Below are 13,751 nucleotides of genomic sequence, written 5' to 3'. Positions count from 1 at the left end.
CATTTGAATTAATTTTGGATTAGATAAGTAGTGTGTTTCCGAATTTGGAAAAAAGTTAAATATACTCAATATACCATTTTATAAATAACTACCACAATCTGGTATTAAGTATTGTAATTTATACTAGTGAGTTTTTGACAAACTCGAAAATTTTAATAAAAAATATTGATCCGTACATTTATACAACCATGGAATGTTTAAACTTACAAAAAACTATTTTCAGTGGAAAATATAACGGATTTCAAATTCTTCTTCTTCTTCTTCTAACTCTATTAGGCACCAGATGGTGCATAGGGCACTGAATTGCATCAACGCAATGTTATATTGTTCATTAATTACATATTCGCAAGGTGATCAGTTCTGCACTGCAGGTACCAGTCAAGGGTAATATTCAACATATATCAGAGAGAAAAATCATTAAAATTTATTTCGACCCTCTGGGGAATCGAACCCAGGATCTTTAGTGGTTAGCCTAAAGCTTTAACCACTTAAGCATTATATTGTTGTGACTAGTTTCGGAGGCCATAGATGCTTCCACCTACGGGTATAAATATAAAAATTATATATAATTTTATATTTAAACGCCTAGATGCAAGCATCTGAAGTTTACGAAACTAGTCGTTAACAATATAATAAGTGGTAAAAAACAAGTGTTTTATTTATAATTTGATTATTTTTTTAAAACTCCTTAAACTCTTTTAATGTCAGTTGTCGTGTTTTTTTTTCTAGCAAGTGAAACAAAAAGAAAGATCTCTATAACATTTAAGTCAAATTTTTCAAACTCTTCGTAAATATAGAATTTTAAAAAATATGGACTGAGCAATATTTTGATTATGTTTTGAAAATTGAAAGCATTAACTTTGTGGATCATATTGATATCTTATTTTGAGAAATAAAAAGACTTTATTTTTTGATCCACTAACATTTTTATTAACAACCAACTAGTTTCGGCAACAACCTGAAGAGGGCAGCAGGTTATTGCCGAAACTAGTTGGTTGTTAATAAAAATGTGAGTGGATCAAAAAACAAAGTCTTTTTATTTCTCAAAATAATATATCAATATGATCCACAAAGTTAATGCTTTCAATATTCAAAACCCACATTTTGATTACTTGATGTACTAGACACATGGCTAATTTTACTTTTTAAACAGACTGTGGAAAGTGATATCTTTTCTTACCCAATTCTGAACCGCAGACCCTCGGGATGATCTCCAAGATGGCGGAGCAGGAGGCATCCTCGAAGCACAACTGCCTCGCCAGAAGGCAGTTCAAGATGGCGATGGACGTCCGGACGTTGAGCCCTGGAAGAAGACAAAAGAAAAAAACATTTTCATTAATTGATTCGGCAGTCATTTTGAGGTAAACTAGCCCTGTAAATAATATCCAGACATTCCTAAGTTCCTTTTTCTTTTAAGCGTATAACTTATATAGTACATATTTGCTAACTTTTTTCACTTTCATCTTTTTGATTTTTTGTTTCCGTTTAAAATCAAATATATAAGTATATTTCTTGAATGTTTTTCGCAGATACTTTGTGGCACATTTTATAAACTTTATAAAATAAAACAATTTTGTATTCCGTTATGTCCGCCTCCGTAGTGTAATGGTAAGCACGCTCGGCTACCGTTCTGGAGGTCCCGGGTTCGATTCCCAAGGGGGGTCAAATAAATATAAGTGATTTTTTCACTGAAATATTTATTCAATATTACCCTGGACTGGTACCTGAAGCGGAGGGCTGATCACCTTTCCTTTATGTGTAAACGATCGAGATAACACTGCGTTTATATGAAGCAGTGCCCTATGCACCATTGGGGTGCGGATAAGGGTTTTATTAGTATTAACCACTTTTTATTGGTACACTTTATCCAACCGGTTTCGACAAGAACTTTGACATCATCAGGGTTTATGTACTAAATTCTAAAACATTAAAATACTCAAAGTTAATTACCCTTCCCCTTACCAAAAACATTTGTAGTTTATAAAAGCACTTTTATTCTAATAATATCTATTGTGTTCTTGCCAGTGCTCTCTACTATAACCTAAAATATAATGTATACCTACACACAGGTCATGTCTCTGTGGGATCTTTTTTTGTATTAATATTATATATATTTCTAAATAATTATAATTATATTATATTGTGAAATGCAAAATCATATAAAAATTTAATAAAAAATCAATTTTCTTCCGTCTATGTTGGGATGTCAATAAAAATAATATCTGAGACATATCCAGATTTGTGAAAAAAAAAATCAAATTCTGATTCGAAACATAAAATAAAACAGTATTTAAAAAAAAAACAGCGTTTTTGCAATAAGTTTTAAACTGACATTTCTGGATAGAATCGCATTTCATAAAATCGAACATCAATTACATATCGCTCACTCCTTTCGAGAACGTCATAAATCAAAAATTGACAATTTTCAGTTGTGCATGTCTTCGGAATGCCCAGAAAATGTACTATATCCCAGCAAAAGCGGCGTAATTTTAACTTAATATTTACCCGCTACAGGGCAGAAAGTGCTGTTTTTGCATTTTGAAGAAAAGGTATTGTTTAATTGTTTTTTCAAATATACTAAATATTTTTCAAATGGAGAAAAAACTTTCAGCTTTTACCTAAAAAGATCTGTTGCACAGTAAAAAGTTCAAAAACTGGCTTCATATTTATTTTTCATGCATTGTATTATAATATTTAACATTAAAAACGCTCTCCTGAAAAATCAAGTATTTTGATTTATGACGTTCTTGAAAGGAGTGAGCGATATGTAGTCTTTTAAGACGAAACCTGGCATCGGTTAAATAAAATTAAAATTCTAAAAACTACATAGTTGTTCTTTTTACTGTTCTTCTAACCCTTATCCGCACTCAATGGTGCATAGGGCACTGTATCGTACAGAAACAGTGTTATCTTGATCGTTAAATACACCAAGGAAAGGTGATCAGTCTGGATGGTTTTTCAGATGGTCAGATGGTTTTCAGTCTAATATTTTTTTAGTATGACCAGTCCAGGGTCATATTAAATAAATATTAGACTGGAAAAACACTAATATTTATTTTCACCTTCTTGGGAATCGAACCTGGGACCTCCAGCATAGAAGCCTAGCGCGCTAATCACAGACTGTTGAGCCGAACAAGCACATATTTTTTATTACATTGGAAAAATAAAAATAAATGTTGAAACATTTATCAGAAATTTAAAATTAAGACGCCTTTCAATTCTCTCATCATCCATATACATGGGCACACGTAGGTTCATTGTTTTATTTTTCATACTTAGTTTCAATTGGTTAATACCACTATTTCTTAAAATCTATTGTAACACGCGTTTCTATGCGAAATCATTTATTTATCATTCTTTTTTATATTCATTCATTCAAACCCTAATCCGCACCCCAATAGTGCATGGGGCACTGCATTATACAAACGCAGTGTTATCTTGATCGGTAACACATGAAGGAAAGGCGACCAGCCCTCCGCTTCAGGTACCAGTTCAGGGTAATATGGAATAAATATTAGAGGGAAAAAAAATCACTTGATTTTATTTGACCCCTCTGGGAATCGAACCTGGGACCTCCAGAACGGTAGCCGAGCGTGCTAACCATTACACTACGGAGGCGGACAAAATATTGTTTTTAATATGAGAACCGAAAATAATGTGAAAAATATTTTTTTGGATGCACGAAAATCATACATTTTAAGCGTTATTTTAAAATGCAAATTAATACGCGTGGATTGATAGCTCTGGGTATTTTTGACATTGCATCCTGATTCTGGCTTTATACCAGCTATTGGAAAATGAATAACAACTTCCTACTGAATCTAGTTAATCCTCTCACGGCAGAAATAATAAATTATATATTTTTTTAAAATATTAAAATACACTATTTCAAGAACTTGATTTTTCAGAAGAACGTTTTTAAACATTAAAAATATAAAACAATGTATTAAAAATAAATATCAAGCCACTTATTGAACTTTTTACTGTGCAACAGATCTTTTTAGGTAAAACCTGAAGGTTTTTTTCTTCATTTAAATAATATTTAGTATATTTAAAAAAACAATTAAAAAATACATTTTCTTCAAAATGCAAAAACAACACTTTCTGCCTCGTAGCGTGTAAATTTTAAGTAAAAAATATGTCTCTTTTGCTGGGATATAGTATATGTTCTGGGCATTCCGAAAATATGCACAACTGAAAATTGACGATTTTTGATTTATGACGTTCTTGAAAGGAGTGAGCTATATGTGTAGTTGGCCATGTATTTTTTTTTTTAATTTATATATTTTCATTCGTGTAATAATAGATTTTAAGAAATAGTGATAGTAAAAATCGATGTTTTATATTATTTGTAATTTATTTATTTGTTTGATGAATTTATGAACGCGGTGTGAAGGGGTTACTGGGGCAGATGATTGTATACAATAGAGAATGAATAGAGTGTGCGGAACAATGAGCCATGGAATCGAAACGCCAGAGGGTTAACGCCAACAGTAAAAAGTAAACATTAACTGCCCCGAGAATTAATTGGCATACCAAACGGTTTCGACCGACGCCTACGAATATATTGTATGATATTTTGAATGAACAATGGCTGAAGAGAACCAAAGAAATAATAGTTTGTAACTACCGCCTCTAACCATTTACATAGTGTATGGTTTTTATTTTATTTTTATTTTATTACACTTAATTTAGAGAAAAATGCAATCAAATAAATGCATAAAATATCTTCATTTGGCAGTCACTTTGTGGTATAATATATATTTATTTTTAATTTCAGTGTAAGTAAGTAAATACCACTGTTTCTTAAAATCTACTGTGGCACGTGTTTCGATGCATTCCGCATCATTTTCAAACACTGTATTTGTAAATACGGTTTTGAAAATGATATTTAATGCATCGAAACACGTGTCACAGTACGTTTTAAGAAATAGTTGTATTTACTAAGCAAAAATCAAATTAAAAATGAAAAAATGTCATTTTATTTAACAGGTACTTTTTTCAGGAGTTTCACATGTTTTATTATTTTATATTCGTAGCTAGAGGCTTTTAAGACGTATAACTCCAAAATTCATTTATTTCATTTAATTTAATTGACGACTAATGCCTTTAACAATATTAACAAAAATATGTTCAGTAACAATAAAGAATAAACTAATAAAAATCATTTACAACATTTTAACCGTGTCCAAATACTTGTTCTCAAATCTGGATAATTTCTTATTATAGGAGTTTTTCATATAATGTTCATATATATATATATATATATATATATATATATATATATATATATATATATATATATATATATATATATATATATATATATATATATATATATATATATATATATATATATATATATATATATATATATATATATATATATATATATATATATATATATATATATATATATATATTTAATTAATATTTATTTTTATTCTTCTTCATCTTTGATGAGATGTCAAAGATTAATTGGAGATTTTGTCAACAAATACTTGGACATACTCAAAATGTTATAAAATAAAAAAAAATATTAGCTGAAATAATAAAATGAAAAGCATATTTTCTGGCGTTTTTCATGTATGTGATTATAACAAGAATTCGGACCTCACAATCAAATAAAAGAGTTTCTGATCAATAAAAAAGCTTCTTCATTTCACCAATAGAAGTCTGTAGTAGAAATTTTAGTGATTCAAGCACAATGTTACGAAATCGGATCATATATATAGAACTCCCAAGATTTTAAGAAGCGTGGTCGCCACTTAAATCATCACTTACTTAAACTATTACTTCAACTAGCCTATGACGGTCATAAGCCCCGACAGGCGCCGTGGCGTAGTGGACGCTCGATTCCCGCCTATTGCAAAATGAATTCAAGAAAGATTTATTTTCAATTGGACTGGGTGTTTGTGATGTATTTTTCACATTTACCTTCCCTATCCTTACTATCCTACCTGCAGACATGCATCTAAAATTGACGCTTTGCTGGTTATTCCTTTAAGAAGAAAAAAATGCCCAGACTTCCATATTCTTTTTCATCTATGTATGTTGAGATGTCAAAAAATACATAAATTATTTATTACTATCCTGGACTGGTATCTGAAGCGCAGGACCGATCTTGCCTGCATATAATAAAAATAATCGAATAAAAATTGCGTCAACTTGATACAGTGCCCTATGCATCATTGGGCGCAGATAAGGGTTAGAAAAAAGATTTTTATCTAATAAAATAAAAATATATATATTTTTTAAACCAATCAATTCACTGTGACAACTGAAAGTAATTTGAGCGTAATCGAGCCATGTCCAGTTATTACTGACCCCCAGGCAGGGGAGGGTTCACGGCTGGAGAGGGGTTAGCAAGCGACATAATAGGGGATGGTGTGTCCAGCTTTCATAGCCGCCTCGCGTTTGCATATTTTAAAAAGGGCTGCATCGGACAACACGACAATTCGTGTGAAGGATGAATATATCAGCTTAAAAGGGTTGCAGATTTTTTTTTGCAAAACTACAATGTTTGTTTCATAGCTGTTTTTCGAAGTTACTTTATGGCAAATTTTATAACATTAAACTACTTTCTATTTAACCAGTTTTTAAAAAGAGTATACTTCTTAAAAAGTGGTTTAGAACAAAGTAGTTTTATTTCATAAACTTTGTAACTATTGTAGTAAAAAAATATTTCAAGTCAGTATGTAAAATTGAATAACTTTGACATTACGCTCACTCCTTTCAACATCTTAAAAAAAAAACAGATGTAAAAAAACTTAATTTTTGAGGAGATCGTTTTTAAAGTTTAAAAATATAATGAAATGTATTAAAAATAAATATCAAGCCACTTATTGAACTTTTTACTGTGCAACAAATATTTTTAGATAAAACCTGAATGTTTTTTCTCCATTTGAAAAATATTTGGTACATTTAAAAAAACAATTAAACGATACCTTTTCTTCAAAATGCAAAAGCAACACTTTGTGCCCTGTAGCGGGTAAATATTAAGTTAAAAATATGCCGCTTTTGCTAGGATATAGTACATTTTTGTGCATTCCGAAAACATGCAGAACTGAAAATTGTCAATTTTAGAAATATGTCGTTTTTGAAAGGAGTGAGTGACTTATCAACCGATTGACTTAAGTAAACATGTTTTTAAAACGTCCATTCAGTAAAATTTTGAACATTAATCGATTTAAACGAAAACAAAATAGTGCGCCGAAATAGTGACGCTGTACAAGGAAAATAGTATTATTTTTGACATCTCATCAAAGATGAAGAAGAATATGTAAGTCTGGGCATTTACGGGGCTGACGACCGTCATAGGCTGGTTTAAGTGATCACTTTACACACGTGTAACATTCACCAATTCTACCCATTACTGACAACCACACTACTCAAATTCTTGGAAGTTCTGTATATATGAACCAATTTAGAAACCTTGTTCTTGAATCACTTGAACTTCACTAGAGACATCTATTGGTGAGATGTAAAGATGCTTTTTACTAAGCAGAAACTCTTATATTAGTATGTGAGGTCCAAATCCTGGATTTCAATCACACACATGAGAAACCCCAGAAAATACCATTTTCATTTTTATTCCTTAAGCTTATAATTTGACCAGACAATTTATTTACAACATTTTGAGTGTGTCCAAATACTTGTTCACAAAATCTGGATAATATGAAAATAACGCCTGTAATTGGAGATAATCCAGATTTTGTGAACAAGTATTTGGACACACTCAAAATGTTGTAAGGAAAATAGTCATTCAGTTGTGTTAATTCGAAGTGTTTATATATCGTAGAAAAATGTATTTATGTATATTTAGAGAGAAAGAATATTCACTATTAGTAAAGTATTAAAATTTAAATGAATAAAAAATGGCCCAGGGCTCTTTTCCATGGCGTACAGGGCAGACATAAAAAAAGGTATTTTTAAATTTATCGCTTATTCTCTTTCATAGAGATAATGTAAAAACACTAGTATTTGAGGATTTACGTGAGCCACCACCCTAACGTCTCCGGCTGATTATACAGGCCCACAAATTATATACAGGCTGCCCCAATAAACTCGTTTGTTAGACATTTTTTATTATACATGCGTGGGGGTTCCGAAAAGTTAACAGAAATAGGATATACTTGGAAAATATTAGAGCCGTTTTTTTAAAGACATAATGTTTTATGATTTAATTATGATAAAATAATACTGACTACTGACTCTTATCTGCACCCAGCGATGCAAAGCCCATTGTATCAAATTGATGCAATATTAACCTAATAGTTTGATGTATCGCTCACTCCTTTCAATAACGTCATATATATAAAATCGACAATTTTCAGCTGTGCATATTTTCGGAATGCCTAGAAAATGTACTATATCCCAGCAAAAGCGGCATATTTTAAACTTAATATTTACCCGCTATAGGGCAGAAAGTGTTGTTTTTGCATTTTGAAGAAAAGGTATAGTTGAATTTTTTTATGCTAAATATTTTTCAAATGGAGAAAAAACATTCAGGTTTTACCTAAAAACATCTGTTCCACAATAAAAAGTTCAATAAGTGGCTTGTTATTTATTTTTAATACATTGTATTATATTTTTAAACATTAAAAATGATCTGCAAAATCAAGTTTTTTGATTTATGACGTTGTTGAAAGGAGTGAGCGATATATGAAGGCATGCTGGTCAGCTTCATGCTTCAGATACTAGTCCGGAGTAATATTAAGTAAATATTATAGTGAAAAAACTTATATTTATTTTGACGCCACTGGTAATTGAACTCGAGACCTTTACGTGATAGCTAATTGTACTAACCATTTCACTATACAAGAGACTATGTAGAAGAGTTTTTACAATAAACTGGTAGTAATCATTCGTAGAATGGTGATCGTTTCACATGACTGGTACACCGTGATCACTAAAACCTACTTTTGACAGATTATGTATCCCGGCCATCGGTTACATACAAACTTTTTAACTACAAAGTGCAGATAAATTAAATGTTTTTAAAATTATATTCACTACATGGTTCAAGGTTTGTATTCCGAACTCCGACCTAGAAAAACATATTTCCTTATAAAAAACTTGTATCTTTCATTACTTTAGACTTGGTGAATGTTACACATGTGTCAAGTTATCATTCTACTTTATCTATGTTGAGATGTCAACAATTTAAAAATAATTCTGAAGTGAAAAAACCCAGATTTGTTAACAAGTATTTGGACACACTCAAAATGTTGTGAATATTGGTAACACTTTTTGTTTTATTTATTTTTCTGACCAGGAGCACAGCAAGTGTAGGAGATATCCGATGAATGAATATTTTTTTAGATGGGAATTGCATTCATTATTACCTTGCTTATTATCTACCAGGTTTATAGATCATTGAATGGATTTTTGTTTCTTATGAATCTATGTTGGGAACAGGAGGGATAATCTAGTGTGGGCCAATCAGGTCAATCAGGCCAAACTTGTCAGCATTTGCTCATTGCTGGGAGGAAACCACGTAGCACTCCTCAGGAGAAGGCGGACTGTTGACTGTCATCAGCAGACCTTCCGTTCCACTAGAAGAGGGTTCGGTATTTTGTGTCCTAGCTTGGTTTATGTTACCAATGTCCTTCACTATTTGATGAAAGTTAATATAATCTCTAATACGTGTGAATTGTGCAAACTTTTTGAACCTCCTTCGCACGGGTCGTGGCAAAACACGCACGCTTTAGGCCCATAAAAATGCTCCACATATCGGCGCTCTCTCGTGCCCTGTGTGTATTCGATTAGCAAAACAATTTTGAATATTGGAATCGTTTGTATGTAATTTTTTCCTCCCCAGTGGTCATTTTTTAAATTGAATTGCTTGCAAATTGGTGTCTTAACATACGTTGGAAATTATTTATGTGAGGAAGCCACGGAAAAGCGCTTTCTATGATTCATAGCACTAATTACATACGTGTATAATATCGATAAACGAGTTCTACAAAGTAACAAATAAAAAATATGCGAAATTCGTGGAAAATCTATTTTTCACAAATTGTTAAATATTGAACGGATTTCATAGTACATTCAAGTGGATTAAATTTATGACATAATTAGTAAAATTCAAAGAAAATGCAGTTTGACCAAAAAAATCGACAAATTTCATGGATATAATTTATATTTGAAGCACTAACTTTGTGATTTTCCATTGTATAATAAAAATGTTACTTTGTTTTAAAATCATTATTTTTAATAGATTTATATTATCCACTGACACTTCGTGATGGAATTGCATTTTTAATATATTATTAGATTAAAACCAATATTTTTAGCTTTTCCACTTTTTTATTTGACCAGCGACCGGGTTTCGTCGTTACCGACATCATCAGACTGGTCTGATGATGTCGGTAACGACGAAACCCGGTCGCTGGTCAAATAAAAAAGTGGAAAAGCTAAAAATATTGGTTTTAATCTAATAATAAATTAAAAATGCAATTCCATCACGAAGTGTCAGTGGATAATATAAATCAATATTTTTAGCTTTTCCACTTTATTTTTATTTGACCAGCGACCGGGTTTCGTCGTTACTGACATCATCAGCCTGGGATGTCTGATGATGTCATCACCAGTCTGATGATGTCGGTAACGACGAAACCCGGTCGCTGGTCAAATAAAAATAAAGTGGAAAAGCTAAAAATATTGCTTTTAATCTAATAATATATCATTATTTTTAAATCAATTTTACATTTTAATTATAAATTTCATGGAATATTCACATCAATAATATTGTGAAATAATACACAAAATAAAAGAAAATTCTTCAATTTGACAAGATTAATGAATTGAAAATCATTGAATATTAAACAAATTTTAAAAAATTTACATTCAATTTCGTATAATTGTGAAATAATTCACTAAATTAAAAAAATATTTCAATTTGATAAAATGTGTGAAATTTTTAACAAAATACATAGACTATTCAATTTTACAAAATGTTTTGGTGTTAGAGAAAATTAAAAAAATGTTTAATTTTAGACAATATATGAAGTATTTAACAATATACAAAGAAAATTAACTTTTTCGAAAATCTTTTGGTGTTAGAGAAAATTCAAAGAATCTTTAATTTGATAAAATTAATTAGATGTTAACAAAATTTAAAGAATATTAAATTTAATCAAAATCATGGAAAAATTAATAAAATTCAAAGAATATTCATTTCAAGTATTAAACAAATTTCAAAAAAATTGCTTTTGATAAAATTTATGAAATATTTATGTTGATAAAAATTAAAGAATATTTAACAAGATGCAAAGAATATTTTAGTTTACGAAAATTGAGTATTGGACAAATTTCACGAATATGTAAATCAAGATTTTTTTTTTCGTCAACACAGACTAACATTTTAAGTAAAACAAAAATGAATAAAATTGATTAGTTATCTCGTTAGAAATGTTTACTTAAATAACAGATACTTCAAAAGCGTATTTATTAAGGACTTCCTTTACGAAACATGTAAGGGATGATAATATATTTACATAGAGGCTTCCAAAATTGTAACGGAAAGGGTGGGTAGCTTTTTTGATATCAAGGGGGTATTAAAATTAGAAACTTTGAAGAGGCGAATAAAACCTTATGATAATGAATAGAAAGGATATATATAGATATATATATATATATATATATATATATATATATATATATATATATATATATATATATATATATATATATATATAAATATATATATATATATATATGTATTTATATATATATATATATATATATATATATATATATATAAATATATATATATATATATATATATATATATATATATATATATATATATATATATATATATATATATATATATATATATATATATATATATATATATATATATATATATATATATATATATATATATATATATATATATATTTATATATATATATATATATATATATATATATATATATATATATATATATATATAAATATATATATAAATATATATATATATATATATATATATATATATATATATATATATATATATATATATATATATATATATATATATATATATATATATTTAAGGTATTTCAAATACTTGACCACTTTCAAGTATTTGAAATACCTTATGACAAGTTTTCAACGGTGTTTCTCTGCCTCTATTTCCAATATAATTCGACACACAATTTATTTGACTGATTTTATTTGTACTCATTTGATTCACATACTTAAATTATCAGAGCACACCTTTCATAATTTTATCGATAACGCTTATCTCATCCATGCATTCCTTTCTTATATCACCATTCGAACATTTAAACAAAATTTAACCGCATATTCTTCTGAGATATCGTATTTAGACTGCATTCAGTCTTCTTTTACCAAATCCATTATTCACATCCATACATGAGGGCTGGAAACAGAATTCCGTTTTTTATTGCCAGTTTAGCTTTCGGTGATTTTAATTTTTATTTAATTTCAGTGCCCCATTCATTCTGTTCCCAGCATACATTATTTTACCATAACGATTTATCGGGGGTTGAATCCAGTATTTGAAGTATACATCGCTCACTTCTTTCAACAGCGTCATATATAAAAAATCACTAATTTTCAGCATATTTTTAACTTAATATTTACCCGCTACAGGGCATTTTGAAGAAAAGGTATTGTTTAATTATTTTTTTAAATATACTAAATATTTTTTCATATGGAGAAAAAACATTCAGGTTTTACCTCAAAAGATCTGTTGCACAGTAAAAAGTTCAATTAGTGTAATTATTTGTAATACATTTTATTATATTCTTAAAGTATTTTATTAAAAACGATCTCCTGAAAAATCAAGTTTTTTGATATATGACGTTGTTGAAAGGAATGAGCGACATGTATTTGGATACAAAAAAGTTCATTAATTAATTTTACTGTTTGTTTAATTTCCAAGTAAAATAAACTGATTCGTTCTGGTTATTTAATTGATTTGGCCAAATAGCTGAGTTCACAATAATTATGTTTCGATTTATCCAAACACGGATATGATTGTGCTTGAATCAGCCGTAAATTGATCAATCAAAATAATAATTGCGAATTAATCGGACCTATCTGATTGTCAAAACATCACGGCACTTCTGTGATTGCAATTCCGAATCAATTTTGCGTCGGATAGGGGTGACCAGACGTCGGGTTTTGCAGATATTCAATTGAAAATATTATCTTTTTTTTTAAATCTCGATAACGATATCTCGATTTATTTAAGTACAATTTAAGCAAAATAACTTTTGTATAATCAATAGACAATCATTTCACTAAACTCCCTTAAAAAATAAAAAAATCCCTAAAAAAAATAAAAAAATAAATGATATAAAAATACTTAAGAAAAAAATTAAAGCTCCATATATTTAAATCTTGAAAAAATATACAAAAAAAAAACATTGTATCTTTTATTATATAACATTAAACCACGAGTGTTAGTCCCTCTCCAAGCACAAGAGCACAGTCTCATATGTACATATAAATGATTCAAATGTATTATGTTATAAATAAAAATGTAAATATATTAAATGAATAAAAAAAAAGTTTAAATGTTTTATTAATATCGTCTTATCATAGCACAGTTGTTAGCTTAATGTTTATGTGACTTTCTGTGCTCAGTTATTGGATTTAATACTAACAAAACTATGTTTTAATTGAATTTTAATCTTAATATTATTTAAATCTTAATAATCTTAATATTTTTATAACTTTTTGTGCACAATGTAGCTTCAATAAAATAAATC

General features: G+C 29.0%; 1 protein-coding gene across 1 annotated transcript in view; it reads right to left on the bottom strand.

Annotated features, from left to right (window-relative positions):
• The window catches only part of LOC148309305 (uncharacterized), a 205,539-nt gene that overhangs the window by 71,653 nt on the left and 120,135 nt on the right, over positions 1–13,751 (bottom strand). The window contains exon 2 of the mRNA XM_088260266.1: positions 1,181–1,303. Within this exon, the coding sequence (XP_088116392.1) occupies positions 1,181–1,303 (123 nt within the window). The remainder of the gene's footprint in view (positions 1–1,180; positions 1,304–13,751) is intronic.

The sequence above is a fragment of the Brachycentrus maculatus genome, unplaced genomic scaffold (assembly GCF_059751285.1).
Source record: "Brachycentrus maculatus isolate JH-2025_06_01 unplaced genomic scaffold, ASM5975128v1 h1tg000131l, whole genome shotgun sequence".
NCBI classification, from domain to species: Eukaryota; Metazoa; Arthropoda; class Insecta; order Trichoptera; family Brachycentridae; genus Brachycentrus; species Brachycentrus maculatus.
The sequence above is the reverse complement of the archived record's forward strand: the minus strand, read 5'-3'. Positions and strand labels throughout refer to the sequence as shown.